This window comes from Pelecanus crispus, chromosome 20 (assembly GCF_030463565.1).
Source record: "Pelecanus crispus isolate bPelCri1 chromosome 20, bPelCri1.pri, whole genome shotgun sequence".
Classification (NCBI taxonomy): Eukaryota; Metazoa; Chordata; class Aves; order Pelecaniformes; family Pelecanidae; genus Pelecanus; species Pelecanus crispus.
The window spans coordinates 4,331,689-4,348,036 of NC_134662.1; the positions used below are offsets into that span (position 1 = coordinate 4,331,689).

Genomic DNA, 16,348 nt, shown 5'->3' on the forward strand with positions numbered 1-16,348 from the left:
CGGCGGCGGGGCGGGACCTGCGGCTGGGCCCGCTCCCGGCCCGCAGGTGCAGCACCGGGGCCCGGTACCGGGCGGGGGCCCGGAGGAACTTGGCCGAACTTGGCGGCGGGGGGGGGGGGGGGGGGTTGCGAGGTCGCCGGTACCGGGGCGATCCCGGAGCGCCGCGGGCACCGTCCGGTCCCCGCCGCCGCCGCCCGGGCGCGGGATGCGGCTGCCCCGGCGCCGCCGCACCGCGGCCGCCCCCAACTTTCCCCGCTGACGGCGCCCGGGGCCGCGGGCGATGGTGAGGCTCGGCCGCCCCCCCCGCCGCCGCCCGCCGCCCCCCCGCCGCCCCCGGCCGGCCCCAGGGCTCCGCCGCCCGCCGCCCCCCCGCCGCCCCCTGAAGCGGCCGGAGCCGCGCCCGCCGCTGCCCGGGACGATGCCGCGCTGGGAGGCGGCCGCCCTGCTCGCCGCCCTCGTCGGGGTCTGCGTTTGGACCGACGAGACCGGGAAAGTTATCTCGGACCGGTACGCGGTCTACTGGAACCGGAGCAACCCCAGGTGAGGCGGGGGGCGGCGGGGGCCGCGGCCGTGCCCAAGTTTTGAGTGTCCCCCCCCCCCCCCCCCCCCCCCCGGTGAGCCCGCTCGGTGACAGGCGGCTGCTTGCGGACCGGCTCCCGCTCCGGCCCCCGGTTTGCTCCGGGAAAGGGAACGGGCGGCCCCGGGGGCTCCCCGGCGGTGCCCCCCAGCCCGGGGCCGCCTCCTCCCCCCCCCCCCCCAAAGTTCTCCCGAGGCTGCGGGGCGGGGGGGGGGACCCGGCCCCGGGGGCTGCGGCAGCCCCCGGAGCATCGCCCGCCGGTGGGCCCCGTTCCCGGGGGGACCGGGGGGTCCCGGCGGCGGCTGCCGGTGTTGGGGGGGGGGCCGTGCCCCAGGGGCTGTGGCTGGGCCCCCCCAGCCCCTCCGCGCCCAACTTCGGGCAAGTTCAAGTTTCTCCCCCCCCCCGCCGCCCCCATCCCTCTCCCCAGGGCGGCTGGGCGAAGGTCTTGCGAAAAAACCCCCAAATACCACAAAAAGCGCCTGGTGCTGCTTTAAAGAGGATTTCAAATAATGATTTGGGGGGGCGGGGGGTGGCAAAATGGGCTGCGTGGGGCTGGGGTGCGGGGTCACCCAGCCCGGCAGCACCCGGCGAAGCCGATGGGTGCGGGTGGTCGGGGGCTCGCGGCACCCCGGCCCCGCCGCTGCCCCGTTTATTTCCATCCTGGGAAAGAAATCGCTGCGTACTGGGTTTAGTTTCCCTGGTTTGGCTTGGAATTTAGATTTTTTTATTCCCCCCACCCCACCCCTACCCCAAGCATCCACATCTTTTTTTTTTTATTCGGTGCGAGTTTCATTTCTGTTGTATTTCTTTGTTCATAATTTTGAGGACCCAAAAACTCCGGGAGAGTTGGAAGCGAGGATGAATTCGGCTCCTGGCTCAGGTGGCTGGGACCCCCCGGGACCCCCCGCCCTCTTCTCTCCCCCTCGGATACCGACCACAGGGTTTCGAATGGGCGGATTTGCGGGGACTCTTCTAAAAGACCAAAAAAATAAAAAAAAAAACCCCAAGCCCCTGTCACCAGCCCCCCGTTTTTCCCCCCAGTTATCAAAGCTGGCCCCGGCAGCGTCCCCCGCTGAGCCGAGCGGAGGGCCGCGGGTCGGGGGGCGATGCTCCGGTCGCTTCCGCCGTGGGTGCCGCCTGCGCCCGCTGCCTTCGCGTCGGGGCTGTTCTGTTCCCCGGGATAACGCGGGTGTTCCCTGCGTCCCCCCACGGGAAAGCTGGGAGCGGACCCTCGGTGGCACCTTCTCCTCTCCCGGCAGCGTCCCGGTGCCGCCGTCGCAGTTGGCTAAAACTTCCCGGCTGCGTTGCGGCGGGCGGCTGCAGGCACCGGTGGGACGCGCGTGGGGCCACGGACCCTCGCGAGCATCGCGTGCCCCCTCAGGGGGACCGGCCGGGCGCCCTCGCACCCTCGTGCCGCCCCAAAATCGGGGCGAGCCCGTCCCTTTGTGCGCGGCGGTGCCTTCGCCGCGGGCCGCCTGCGGTGCATATGGATTTTATTATCTCCCTCGCATTTTTGTGGGGGATTGTAAGAGGCACGGATTTTTTTTTTTTTTTTTTTTTTTTTCTCCCTTCCCGTTGCAAAGTTTTTGGTTACAGTTCCTGGTCCTCCCCAGCTCCCACACTTTGGGCTCTTTTCTTTTGTTCTCCCAAATGCCAAACATGTGCGAGGGCCCCCCCCAGTCGAACTCCGGCATCCCGGCTGCTGGAGACGAGGGCGGCATCGCTGAGCGGGTCGAGGCCGCGGCTGAGATTTAGCACCCAAGGGCTCCTACGGCGGTGCTGGTAGCCAAAAATGGCCCCTGGCCCTTGGGTGACGGGCGTCCCCGGGCGCCGGCGCGGGACCTGGCGTCGGCGGTGGCTTCGGCTCGGCCCCCGCGACCTGCCCGCGTCCCCATCGCCCCTCGCAGACGCCGGGACGGGCGCCGCGGAGAAGGCAGCGGGGAATTTATCCTCGAAAATTGGTGGTGGTTTATTATTGCATATATATATATTTTAAATCCGACGATGGCAGGGAGAATTATTTGGGGCGGGGGGGGAATGAGACAGGGCGAAGGGAGTGCGAGGGGCTGGGAGGGAAGAGCAGACAATGGCTGGTGGTTTTTAGCAGGCGCGTCCGCAGCGCCTGGCTCCGGGATGTGACCCAAATTTCCCCAACGTGGGAGCGCCCCGTGTCGCAATCGGCCGATGCGTTCCCTGCGGGTACCTTCAGGTCTCGGAATTCCAGGCAATTTATTAGACGTTGCAAATCTAGAAATTGCCGTTGAGTTTTCTGCTTATTTTCCTTTTTGAACCCAGCGGTGTTTTTATTTTGCCTGTCTCTGGAGTTACTAGAAGACTATCTCATCCTTAAAAATGGAGAACAACGTATATATGCTTTTTCTGGTCCCTTGTTTTCCTCCTTTTTTTTTTTTTTTTCCACTTACCATCTCATTTAATAAGGGGGAAATCAAAAGAGATTAAAAAAAAAAAAAAAAGTGTGTGTGGGGGAAGGTTAAAATGCCCGGTGCTCGTTTGAACCCACAGACCTCATCTGGCGATAAATATTTTTCTTCAGGTTTATATTGCAATCTATATTTTATAAAAGACAGTAATAAATCTCATGGTCAATACGATTTGCCCAGATTAGAATAATTCTATATTTCATAATTGGGTCTAAATTAAAAATAAGTGGTACCTCGGGATGCTGCAATTTGCCTGTTCTGTGGAGGTATTTAGCCACTCGCTGTGGATTTACAGCTTTTTGTGGTGTTTTGGTGTGTTGTTTTTTTTTTTTTTTTTTAAAAAACGATTTTGTAAGCATGCATTTCAGAAAGGTTGCATGGGCTTTGCTGGATGTAACTCCTAGGTTGTCCTGGAAATAGCCGAAGGAGGAAGAACGTCTCTTTATACGATAACGCGCTCTTCCCGTACCCGCGTAGAACCGTGGGTTTTTCCGCTCCGCAGCACGGCCGGACGCGCGAACGCCGTTTCATCTCCCCGGGTGTGCGATGCGTCGGCCGTGCCCCGGCAGCAGCGGGGCCAGGGGCCCGGCGTGGGTGCAGGCGCCGCGTGTCCGGGGCGATGCGGCTGCGGACGGGACCGCGGCGCCCTTGCCCGGGCTCTTGCCGGGTCCGGCGTCGCGGGCAGGGGTCCGGCGTCGCGGGCAGGGGTCCGGCGTCGCGGGCAGGGGTCCGGCTGGGGCAGGGCTCTTCCCTCCGCGGGGTCTCGGGGGGCCGCGTGCTCGCTGGGTTTGCGTGGCTGGTGGCGTGGGAGCCGCTCGCCCGTGGGCTCCTTGGGTGGATTTGCAGCCTTGGAACGCGACGAGAGGTGCGGCGGGTCGAGCCGGGCATCCCGGAGCGCCTGCCGCTGGGACGGCATCGCCCGGGTGGGTCGGGGTCTCCAGCTTCGGCCCCCCTCAGCTGGCGCGACCCCCGCGCTGCGGCAGGGTTTAGGATGAGCGTCTCGGATGCGCTGCGGCGCGTCGTACGGCGAAAAATCGGGGGGCTGGGAAACCTCCGGGCTGCGGGAGGGAGCGACCTGGCCTCGGCGCGTCCCCGATCCCGGCACCGCTCGCCCTGCGGCCTCGGGGCTGCCACTGGAAACCTCTCGAAGGCCAGGGAAGGACGGAGGATTTAAGATTTGTTTTCGCTCCCGCTCTACCTACAGCTATGTAATGGGCAGGTTATAGTAATTCCAGAATGACAGTGTTCCTGCAGCCAAATGCAATTCCCGTGTACGCTGCCGCGCGTTTCTGCATCTACAGAGAGGGAAATGTGCAAAGTATTAGGTATTTTCCCCTCTCTGTTTACAGTACAGATACAAATGCTGTAAATGGTCTAGATTTTACCCGTGGCCTATATTTAACTGTGAAGTCATTTCTCTGCCTTGGAAGGCTTATTTTCTGATTTCTTTTTTTTTTTTTTTTTTTTTTTTTGGTTTTGTGAGCACAGCTGGGATTTCTGTTCTGCTCCTCTGCACTCCCCAATCCCGGGATCGGGAAGCCGGAGAAATGGTTTCTTAGCGGGGGGATTTACTGCGGCCGGCGGGAGCCCGGGTGACGCTCAGGGACAGCGGTGACGGCACCGCAGGACTTTTGGGGGATCCTTCTGCGCGGCCCTGTCCTTCGGGAGCGGGCGAGGGGTCCGTGCCGCGGGGATGGTGGAGTTGGGGTGAAGGGGGCACGTCCCGGGGGGGTGCCTGGATCGCGCTCCCCGTCCCGTCGCCTTTCGCGCCGCTTTGCTCCTGCGTTGCCGTCTCCCGGAGCCGCGGCCCCGGTGCCCGCCGGTGCTTTGTCCGGGAGCTCGGTGCGCGGCGGCCGCGGCGAGGAAGAGCCGTGGCGAAGCCCGAGCGGCCGGGGCTGGGGCCGTGCCCCGTGAACTGCCCGAGCCCGAGCAAACTTCATCCACCCGCCCGCGGGTGACGAGGGGCCGCGGCCAGGACGATGGCAGCCTGCCTGTGCCGGCTCTCCTTCGAAGGAGCGAAGGCGGCACATGTTTGGGTTTTTTTCAGGGGAATTTGGTGCTGGAGAGGGGTGGCTGAGCGGGAGGGCTCGGCTCGGGGCGGGGGGGAGCGTGCACGGCGCTGGACGTGCTCACCCACGCCTCCGCGCTCGCCCACGCCTCCGCGCTGGGGCGGGTTTGGTGCCGGCGCTGCCGTGGGGCGGGTTTGGTGCCGGCGCTGCCGTGGGGCTGGTTCCCAAAACCTCCGCATCCCAGCTCCGTCCGGCGCTGCCCGGGCTGGGACCTTCGGGGTCGGCTCCCAACCCTGCGTGACCATCCTTCCCCGCTCCCGCAGGCATCGCGCCGGGATCGGCACCGGCCTCTGCAAGAAACGCGCCCCGTTCCCGCCTCGGAGCAATTTTAACGTGAATTTTAACTGCGGCACTCGGGTGGTTCCCGTGCCACCGGCACGCCGAGTCCCCTCACCGGGCGCAGCAGGCTCGGGGTGCCGGGAGCGGTGCTGCGGTGGTTTGGGGTGCCGGCGCTCGGCCGCGTCCCACGTCCTGTGCAATTACCGCTCTTTTTAGTTTTCATCTGTTCCGTTTTCCCTTTGTGCCGAGATCATTCGCGGCCCTTCCCACCCCTCTTTTCCAGCCCGTTAAGCCGTGTTAGCTATTCTTCCCCAGCCCAGGTCTGCGGCGAGCGCGGTTAATGGAGAGCAGATACGAACAGGTCCAGCGTCCCTGACAAGATTTTCTCTCTGCCCGTCTCTGTCTCCCCGCCTGTCCTTCTCGAGGGACCGCAATTACGTTCCCTGCTGGTTGCACATTTGGTATCCAAATGCTGGCCACGGGCCGGGGCTGCGCGGTGCTGCCGGCGCGTCGGCCGCTCCCCGGCACCCGCGGCGTCCCCCGGCGTGACCCGGCTGCGGGCGGGCACGGAGAGGACGGGGAGCGAGAGCGTGTGCGGAGGGTGAGAGCGATGCCTTCGCTTACCCCTGGAAAGCTTTAAAAGTACTCTTTGATACCTGTGTGTGTGCGTACATATATACGCACGTATGTACTCGCGCTTTACACACACACGTAAACAACGCGGGTGCCCAGACACACCGACACCCGCTCCCTCGGCGCGTGGGAAGGAGCGGATGCCTGTAGCCATCCTATGTTCTATACCCGTGTGATGCCTACCTGTGGGCTGAGGGCTAGAAATAGGTTTTTTTTTTTTTTTACACGTCTATAAACACAGCTCTTGGCATCCGGGCCTCATCTCGCCCAGCCGTCTGTCTGTCTCGCTGCGTACGCGTGTGCGTCCCACGTGCCGGCGGCTGTGGCTATCTGTAGCCGTACCTGCGTGCATTTGACAAGGTTCATCTGTCGGGTTGTCTGTAAAATTGCAGCAATTGTTCTTTAAATAGCTGCTCGTTCCTGATGGTGAAAATTTCGGTTCTTTTGTGTTAGATACTAATCATGATTTTAGAGGCTTCGTTTTTCTCCTAGATGTTTTTCCCCAGCCGGGGCAGAGATCCTGCCCTTTTTCATTGGATTTAATGGGATTTACGGAAGGCGAGCAGATCTTGGCGTTGTTACCTTTAGCCCCTAAGAGGAGTTTAAAATTTTTTTTTTTTTTTTTTTTTTTTTTCCCCCTCCGCCATGACCCATCTGAACCCGATGCGCTCCGGCCCAAAGTCCGGCCATGCTCCTGGGCTTTGAGCATCATTACCAAGCCAACCCCGACCCCATTTTTGCCTCTGTGAGCGCAGGGGTAAGCGGCGCTCCCAGCAGCGCCGCCGCCGGCGTCCGAGCCGCCGCCGTGAACAGCTCTGAAGCCTGGGAAGCGCCGGCGTGAGCAGGCGGCCGCCGCTGACCCTTTGGTCTTCGCCACATGAATTCAGGAGGTGTCCCCGAAGCTGGGACACCCCGAAAACAGGGCTTGTGTTTCGCTGGCGTGTCGGGGGGGTACGTACGGGTGCAAACTCTTTGCCAGCAGCGCGGCAAGCCCTTCTGCCCCGGCCGCCCGGCTTGGGGACCCCACTGCCGTCCCCACCGCGCCGCCGGCTGGGTGGGAGCCGCATGGGGTGGCAGCGCCCGTGGGGCCATTTGGGCTTGTCCAGCCCGTGCGATGCACCGGGGCTGTTTTGCCCCCAGCTGGAAAACCGGGAAGGGCCGAGGCTGTCAGAGCCGGGCAGCCGGGAGGGGGCCCATTTGGCTAGCACTGTGCCGTGCCATGGCGTGCCATTCTGTGCCGTGCCATGGCGTGCCATTCTGTGCCGTGCCGTGCCCTGGTGTGCCGTTCCGTGCCGTGCCATGGTGTGCCGTGCCGTGCCATGGTGTGCCGTGCCATGGTGTGCCGTGCCGTGCCCTGGTGTGCCGTGCCGTGCCGTGCCCTGGTGTGCCGTTCCGTGCCGTGCCATGGTGTGCCGTGCCGTGCCATGGTGTGCCGTGCCATGGTGTGCCGTGCCGTGCCATGGTGTGCCGCTGGCTGGGCAGGGTGCTGGGGCCCCGCACAGTCCCAGCTTGTTCCTGGGCGGTCCGAGTGTTGTTATTTATTTATTTCTCCTCCCTCCTCTCCCCCTTTGCTTGTTGATGCTGCTGTGGCTGGGTTGCTAAATAGCTTCCCATTGTTCGAGAGCTAATTACCTCTTAATGAGGCCCCTTACTCAAAAGCCAAGCAAGAGTGGAGGCTGTGGGGTGGGCTGCTTTTCAGGCGGGCGAAGGCAGGCTGCCTGGCCGGGCGCTGGGGGATGGAGCGGGCAGCGGGGCAATGGGGACACCGGACCCTCCCGGGGCCAGCGGTTGGGTTTGGCTCCGCGGCACCAGCGGTGGGAATCGGGGCTTCCTTGGCTGGCTGCGGCGGGAGCTGCGTGGCGGAGCCGCCGGCTGGGGCTTCATCCCAAAGGGTGGCCGGGGACCAGAGGGCTTTGCAGAAATTCCCGTATTGACGCTCAAATTGACCCTCAAATTATTGACCCTCAAATCCGGCGTTTCCGGGGGGATACGAGAACCCCGCGGGGTTTGCCGGGGCGGCTCCGGCGCGGGGCCGTGCTGATGCTCGGCGCGGAGCCTGGGAGCACGATCCCGGTCTGCGGGGAGCTGTCACCTTTAGGGCACATCTTTCCTTTTGGCACCGGGTACTTAGGGCAGGGTTCCTCTAAGCTTGTCCCTGTGTGTGCCCTTGGCGGGACAAATCCCGCTCCGCTTTGCCTGCCTCCTCCTGACCTTATCCCGTCCCTCGGCGAGGGGCTGGCGCGAGCCCTCGCCCCTAATGGGGCTCCGGAGCTTTGGCCGGAGGGAGCTGTGGATGGAGGGATGGAGGTGAAATTTGGTCTGTGCCAGCTCCCGGCTCTGCCCCCCGTCGTGTGCGTCCCTCGGGCCGGAGCAGCACCGTGGGCACGAGGCTGCGGTGCTTCCATGCATCCCCTCCCTGTGCTGGATGGCGATGCCGCAGATGGGGGGGGGGGGGGGGGGGGAAGGATCCTTCTCCAAAGGGATTGGGAAGGCGCCCGCCTCCGCCCTGCCCAGCCGCCCCGCTCTGATTGAAGCTGGGCTTTGTCCCCCCGCGCCGGGGGTGGGAGCATCCCAAACTTCAGAGGGGGACGAGGCGGTCAAAGCAACAACAGTGGGAGAAAAATAAAACAAAGGAGGAAAACTTACTCCCTAGAATAATAACGAAGACAGGGAACGACTTCTCCTTCCCTTGTGCCCTTGGGGAGCGCCCGGGGCGGCGAGGGCTCTGAGCCCGCAGCGCTCGCAGCCCCCGGAGAGGGGAGGGATCCCGTGCGAGCCGACGGAAGCGCAAAGGCGCGCGAGATGCTGGAGCCGAGCCCCAGCCTGGGCTGGTGGGAGCCTGGGGGTCGTCCCCCGCTAGCCCGGGCTGCCGGCCGGGGCTCGGTCCAGCCCCGGGAGAGGGGCTGGCTCTGCGGGGCGGCAGGCTCCGGTGGGTCTCACCCGCATCGTGCCTTGGTGGGGAGCAGCAGCAGGACCCCTGGGTGTGGGGGTCCAGGGGCAGAGGGGGCTCGGGGTGCGGCTGGGGCTCCCCAGGGACCCCGGCTCGCCCATGGCTCGCCCCCGGCTCGCCCGCCCGCTGCGGCTGGTGGTGGTGGCGGCGGGGGCCCGCGGCGCGCTGCCGTATCGATCCCCGGCAGCGATTTAAATGCCACAGAGCACGGCTATCGATGTCTCGCGGCCCCCGGTGAAGCCAATCAGCACCGGGGCCAGCGAGACCCGCGCTCCCATTTCCCGGCCCTGCTCGGATCCATTTGATGTTTTCCTCCGGGTCGTTAATGGAGGGAGAGGGATGCAGACAGAAATGGGATTAAGACTTTTTTTTTTTTTTCTTCCCCCCCCCCCTTTTACATTTTCCCCCTCTTCCCGCATTTTGCTTTCCAAGACGGAGCTGCGAGGGCAGAGGAGCCGCGAGCGATGCCGCCGCTGGGCGAGGGACGGCCGCGGAGCCGCGTCCCGGTGGGTGCCAGAGGGGCGGCCGTGGTGGGATCCTGCGGGATGCAGCCGTGGGCTCCCTCGGCACGTGAGCTCTTCCTGACCTGCCCATTTTCTGCTTCTCTTGACGTTTCCCCCCGCCCTGGCCTCGCTTTGCGTCAGTGGGGAGCAGCCCCGGGGCTGCCGGCGCGGAGTCGGTCCCACCGGACGCCAGCCCGGTGCCGCACCCGGTGCCGCACCCGGTGCCGCACCCGGTGCCGCGGGTCCCCCGAGATGCGGCAGCGAGTCTGCGGGCATCCGCGCGGACACCGCCGGTGTTCCCACCACGCGCCGCGGAAGCATTACCGGGATCCGCCGAGTTTAAAATCATCACTCCATACTTTTTAGTTGAACACAGGAACGTGCTTTTAGTTAATCTCCTTCCCCACGCAACGCTGAAATCCCCCCAAGAATTAAACTTTGTATGTCAGATCTGTTGTACGAAACGTAAACCTCCCCCGGCTCCGCTCCCCCAGGCCGCCAGCTTTGGCAAAAAGGCGAATAAATTGCAAAGGGGGTTTGTAACGACCGGAGATGGGAAAGACCCGTTGGATCCCCCAGCCTGTTCCTCCCGATGCATCCGAATTGTCTCCTCCATCTATTTGATTAGCGTGGCGTTCGGCCTAATTTCGGTGGAAATATTTGCTGTTTCCCCTGGTGCGCCTGCAACCAAGTTTTGTAGGATTTTTTTTTTTCCTGCAGAAGAGGAGAAATTATTTGTATCGGTTTATTTTTTTCTTTAACATTACACGGAGAGCAAAACTCTCCCATGTGCTAGGAAACAGATAAAGTGTTTAGACAGCAAATACAAATATTTCTGAGCACTCAGCCCAGTTACAGATATTTCTGCCTGTCCTCCAGCAGGATTTCTTACTGTGTCTTCTAGTGGGATTTTATTTAGACTGGCTTGATTTTTTTTTTTTTTTAAATTTTTAAAAAGCCCTATTTATATTTGCAGTAAAATAAAATCAGCCAAGCCTGACCCTGTAGAGAACTCGAAAAATCCCAATTCTTCCTTTTTCCAATCCTGTTTCCACTGAGAAAAAAAGCCCCTGGACCTTGCGCCCCGCACAAAATCCAACCGCGACGGGATTATTTCGGTGGCTGAGCTTTCTGCAGCCGCGGGCGCTGGGACGGCGGCGGCACCGTCGTCTCCCCCGAGCCGGGATGCGGGGATGCGCTTGCGGAGCTGGGGAGGGAGCTGGGGTCCCCGGGCGCTCCCGTGGGATTTGGGGGGCACAGGGCGGGGACCGTGGCCGGGTCCCTTGTGCTGCAGGTACCAACCGTGCACGGTGCATCCAAAAAGGGTTTTATTGTTTTGCCCTTTTTTTTTTTTTGTTTGTTTTAAATTATAAATCAGGTAATGCTGCTCCCTGGCAGTGTCCCGGCCTCGCCGCGTCCAGCAGCCATCCCGGTCTTGCTGGTGGCCCCCCGGGTGTCGTTGCCACCCGGCGCCGGTGCCGTCAGGAGCCGGGGAAGCTCCTTCCCAGCCAGCTCGATAATCCCAATTATTACCTGTTCTCTCGATCAGGGTTGCTTATTAAACTTGGCACCGCTGGCTTTGCCGTTCCGGCCGCCTGCCTCGGCAGAGGGATTTATCTCCTGCTGCCTCGGGAAGGAAATTGAGTGGAAAAACACGGGGCAGAGCCCCCCGGGACAGCGGGGCTGGGGGCGGGGGCCGGGGGCACCGGCTGCTGGCCCGGCCCCGAGCGGCTTTCGGGCAGGGGAGCGATGCTGCGGCGCGTCTGCCCCGTCCCTGCGCGCCCGCGGAGGGTCGGGTTTGGGTGGGGCGGGCGGCTGGACCGTGTCGGTCTGTCCGTCCCCTCCGCCCGTGCCGGGTGGCCGTCGTGGCTGCGGCCGGGGCTTCGCGTGGTGGAACGACCCCAGTTCTGGGATGGGCGCTTTTATTTTGGTGTTATTTTGAAATTGTAGGGTTTTTTTTTTTTAAAAGAATACCTAAATGTTTGCTATATAGTTGTTGATTTTCCCTTGCCCTGAAATTAAAGGCAACCTTCATCAGCCTCCTCTCCCGCTTCGCACCAGAAATCTTTTGCTCTATTCGGGCCTTCCAGCGTGAATTCCTCTGCTTCCCATCGCACAAACGTTCTTCAGTGCTTTGCTAACCGGCGCTTCCTCTCGCATTTCCTTCTGCAAATTCTGTTTTATTTTTACCAAGACAAACTTGCAAGACCCTGCTCCCGAGCTGCCCGTGCCTGAGCCAGCGTGCCGGCCCTCGGGAAGGGGCTTTTCACAAATCCCAGACCAATTCCCGGCACGGCCGCGGTGCTGCCGAGCGGGGCATCCGGGTGAGCGGGGCGGCAGGTGGGAGGGCTGCTGCCGGAGAAGATGCTCTCCCGAAGGGTTTCCCTCCTGGTCTTTGCTACTTGGGTGTTCGCTGAAATTTCCCTTTGCTCTGTTGGAAAACTCGGAGCTGGGTGGTTGAGCGGTCCCGGATCCAGCTGGGTGCTGAGCGTTGGGGCGTCAAATCCCGACGGAGCCTCCCGGGGCTGCGGTCGGCGCCTCGCTGCCCTCCCGGGGTCACCTGCGACGGGCCCTGCTGCCTTTCGGGTGGGCGTCTCCGTGGATTTATTTGTCCCCCCGCAAAGCCTGGGGGCTGGTGGGAGGGGAGAGGGGGTCTGTGCGTGGGGGACAGCCCGGCCGTGGGTGCTGGGGAATCGCCCCGCTGGGTTTTTTGCTGGGGGCAAAACCATCCCAGGGTCCCTCGAGCGGCTGCGTGCCCTGCGTGGCACCGCTCCCACGCAGGGAGACGGGAATCGTCTCCTCTCCCCGCGGCTTCTTCCTTTGGTTTTTAGCCCAGCGCCTCTTTCTCGTGCCCTCCCACCATTTTCCTTCGTTGTAAAAAAAAAAAAAATCCCGCGCAAAACCCGAACTGCGTTTCCTTCTCCCCATGGTGTCTGCGTGCCCGGCTGCTCTCCTGCCGGTGGGTGAGCTCCCTGCTCCCGGGGTCCCCGTTTTGGGGTGGGGGCTGTCCCCCATCCCCTCCCTGTGCGGGGTGCCGGGGTGTTAGGGAGAGCAGCGAGGACAGCGTAGGTTACAAAATCCTGTATTCGGGGAAATGATCGCTATCCTGGACCCTGCAAGGTTCTTGTTTCCGGGGCAGCCTCGTGCTTCAGGGCACGGTGTGTTTTGGAAATCCTCCAAACTCTCTCCTTGGGTTTTCCCAGATCCTTCATGCAGGGTGGTCAGGAGGACCCGCTGCCTCCCTGCTCCCTGCCCGCTCCCTGCTCCCTGCCTGCCTCCCCGGCTCCGGCAGCACTGCGGGACTCGGGACGGAGCCATGGCCCTGCCAGGCTGTGCCGTGCCACGTCCCCGGGGCTGTGGTGGGGACGGGATTGTCCCACTGGCACCGGCGCCGTGTTGCGGTTGTACAACCGCTGTCGGATACCGCACCGGCACGCGGCAATTCTGGCACCAGCTCCGGCTGCGAATGCCGGTCAAAATGGTGCTCCCGGTTTGGTTTTCAACAGAGAATCCAAACCGCCGTCCAGAATAGAAACGGCTTTTGGCTCCAGTCCCCGTCCAGCATCATCTCCGTTGGGATTGCCTTGGGTTTGCAGGTCTTGATTTGGCCGGAGCCGGGCGGGCGCGCGGGGTGCCGAGTCCTTGGAAACGCCGGGGCCCTCTGCGCCGCGGCCCCAGCGTCGCTCCCGCGCCGCCCGGCCCCGCGAGGCGGAATTAAGAGCTAAAACAAGGGATGGGAGTGGGGATCGCCCTCCGCTGCGGCACGCGTGTTCTGGAGGTGGCACCGTGCCTAATGCTCGTCGCCGTGAATTGCCTTCGCCTCTGACCGGGGCTGGGCTCCCGGCTTTCCCTGCCTGCAGCTCCCGGCTTTCCCTGCCTGTGGTTTTCTTTCCCTGCTTGCAATCCCTGTCCGTGCCGGTTCTTGGGGCCGGTGGCTCCGAGGTCCGGTTGCCCAGCCGCCGCCTTTCCAGCTGGGCCAGCCGGCCTCGTCCGCGCCGCCATCCGCAATTGTTCATTTTCTGCCTTGGCTCCTTCCCGGAGCGCGCTCCGGCGTTGGGATGTGAAGCGCTGGCGGGGCTGGGCGGCAGCAGGGTGGGGGTGTCAGCAGGAACCTGGACTCCAGAAAACGTTTCAAAGCTGATTAATAACAATAAATCATAATGCTGTCTTTTAGAGGAGAAAGCGTTTGGGTAAGGTGGAGAGATACTCTCATCATTAAGACGGCGAGCTGGGCTGTGAGTTCTGGATCCGGTTTCCAGCTCGCTACACGGAGACAAATGGCTTCCCCCCTCCCAGCCCCAGTTTCTCTGCTGTTAAGGTGAGGATCGCTGCCAGGGGCTAAATTAAGCAATTAATGCTTGGAGAGTGCATGGAGAGATTGAGAAGGACGTCACTCTCCCAGCGCTGTACCCCGCTGCACAGCGCGTCCTCCTGCTCCGTGGCTGGACCCGGGAATTTCGGCTGGGAGCCGGAGCATTCCCCTGGCAGCTCTGCCAACGCAGCAAGCGTCGGTGCCGACGGCGTCGGCTGCAAAGCGCCGGCTCCTCCGTGCCCGCGGAGCTCGGGGCGCGAGGACGGGCTGCAGCCCCCCGGCTCCTTCGGGCTGGTTCGGGGTCCCGGTAGCGGCACGGTTCCCCCGTGCCGGGGCCGTGGGGGCTCAGAGCCGTGGCTGGCTCCTGTGTCCGTCACGCGGGCGAGCGCGTTTGACAGCGCCGGAGCCCAACGTCATTACGGCATCCCGCGGACGCAGCCCTTCGCCGGGGGGTCCCTCGCCGCCCTACGAGCGGGCAAAAACCTGGCGTCACCAAAGGTCCCCGGTTCACACCGGGAGTCCCATCCCCGGCAGGAGGGGAGCCCAGCTGGATGGGCTTTTGTGGTGGTTTTTTTTTTTTTTTTTTCCTTAAACATCGTAATATTTGTTTCACCTTATAAATCACCCCACCCGGGCTGCCTTGTAGAGGGAGGATTTATGGGCGCAGGTGTAGCTGCAGCGAGAGGAACGCCGTTCCCGGGGACCGACCTGGTTTAATGTTTTTATAATGATGGCGTTGCAGCAGCGATCTCGTTGAGGGGAGAGGTCTCGCCTGGCTGTAAATCCTGCCGGGGCTGCGACGGGAAGGGGGTCGGTCCCTGGGGTGGGACGAACCCAGCCGGAATGGTGCGAGGTCCGGCACACGTCTGCGATGCCGCCCGGGGTTTTCTCCGTGCTGGGAGCGGTTGCAACGCCGGCACGGTGGCGGGTCGGACCCCAAACCGTCTTCTGCTGGTGTAAATCAGCGGGGTGAAAGCCCCCGGTGAGCCCAAAAGGGGGGTTCCGAAGCCGGGGTGGCGGGTGCGAGCGCAGCAGCCCCGCTGGGCCGCTCCCGGTGCCGCTCCCGGAGCCGTGCGAGGTGCCCGTGGGTTCCCTGGGCCGGATCGGACTTGGACCTGCTCTCGCACCCCAGGGCCGGATCCTGCTCTGATGCTTGGGGAGCATCGGCACCCCCGGGGCAAGCGGCCCCGCCAGCCTCCGAGGGGCAAAGCGGGCGTCGTGGCGTGTTTAATTTGCACTTTGCTTTCACACCTCAGCCCGCTCCGGCAGCTGGGAATGGGGGTCTCTGCCCTTTGGGGCTCCGTCACACCGGGGCCCGGCCCCGTTTGTAGCTCGGTGCGGGGACGCTCGAGGAGCCCGACCGGCGGAGAGCCGGGTCTTGCAGCCGGCGGAAACCGGGGGGCTTCGCCGAGTGCCTCGAAGGCCGGTTTAAATCCCGGGAAGGTCTCGCTTTCCCACCGCAGCCGCATCGGTGTCGCGCTGGGGACGTGGGAAAGCCGTTAGCCAGCTGCTAACGAGCGCGGCTCTGGGGGCGAGGGGGCCGGGGGGGCGTTGGGGGGGCACGGTGAGGACGGGGATGCTCGGCTCCGGAAGGGCTGGGGGGTCCCTGCCAGGGCTCCCCACCCTCCCCGGGGGCCAGGGCAGCTCCAAGGGGATTTTCCCTGCGCCAGCGCTGCCCGCAGCAGCACAAACGAACCAAGTAATTGGCAACATGGAAATATTTTGTGCTCATTAAGCAGTGGGAAGCAGCGAGTGAGGAAGCGGCGTTCTCCAGCGCGGGCAGGGGCTGCCGGCGGCATCCCCGGGGGCTGCCGGCAACCAAAACCCCACCGACCTCCGGCTGGGAAGCGGAGCTGGCGATTGCCGGCCGAGAGCCGGGGCAGCGACCGTGGCTGCCCCGGGGGCGCAGAGACACGCTGGTGCTGGGGGGCTGGCGGCGGGGCACCCCGGTGTTCTGTGGGGAGCAGGGCAGCCGGGTCGCGGTGCTGCGCGGTCGGAGCCCCGCGTTTGTTGGGGAGCAGAGCAAACCCGGGGAGCGGGGGGGGGGTTCACAGCCGCTGTATGGGGGGCTGTCACCGTACGGTTTCTCCTAACTACCATAAATTCCACGGATTAAAACTTGAAACGGCGAATCTCAGCAGCTGCCTTTGAGCTCCCCTAACCCCGGCGCCGTGTGCCGCCGGTTCCCAGGAGGGACGTCGAGGGGAGCCCGTGGGGGCTCGGCGTCCCTTCCCGGTGCCCTCCGCTCCCAGCACAGCCAGCGGGAGCAGCAGAGGCGGGGGGCGATCCCCAGGGGATGCCCTGGGGTGGGAATGCTGCTGCGTGGCCTCATCCCTGTGAAGATCGATGGCCCGGGCACGGCCGCTCCCTTGCACCCCGGCACGGAGCCGCCGGCTGGCGATGGCCCCGGCGACATCCTCTGCCATGCCCAGAGCCGAGCGCGTGCTTACGGCGCGGCTTTGCCATCGCACCCGCTGTCCTGAGCGAGCTCCCGGGGCGGGGAGCGCCCGACAGTGCTGCAGGCGGGGGAAGCTTTATGGCTGTAGTTAAAGTGACTTTATGATATTGTATCTGAACAATTGCC

At 63.5% G+C, this 16,348-nt stretch overlaps 1 protein-coding gene across 1 annotated transcript in view; it reads left to right on the forward strand.

Moving 5' to 3' along the window:
- The first annotated feature begins 280 nt into the window (after positions 1-280).
- The window catches only part of EFNA2 (ephrin A2), a 51,758-nt gene continuing 35,690 nt past the window's right edge, over positions 281-16,348 (forward strand). The window contains exon 1 of the mRNA XM_075723792.1: positions 281-540. Coding sequence (XP_075579907.1) covers positions 281-540 — 260 coding nt within the window. The remainder of the gene's footprint in view (positions 541-16,348) is intronic.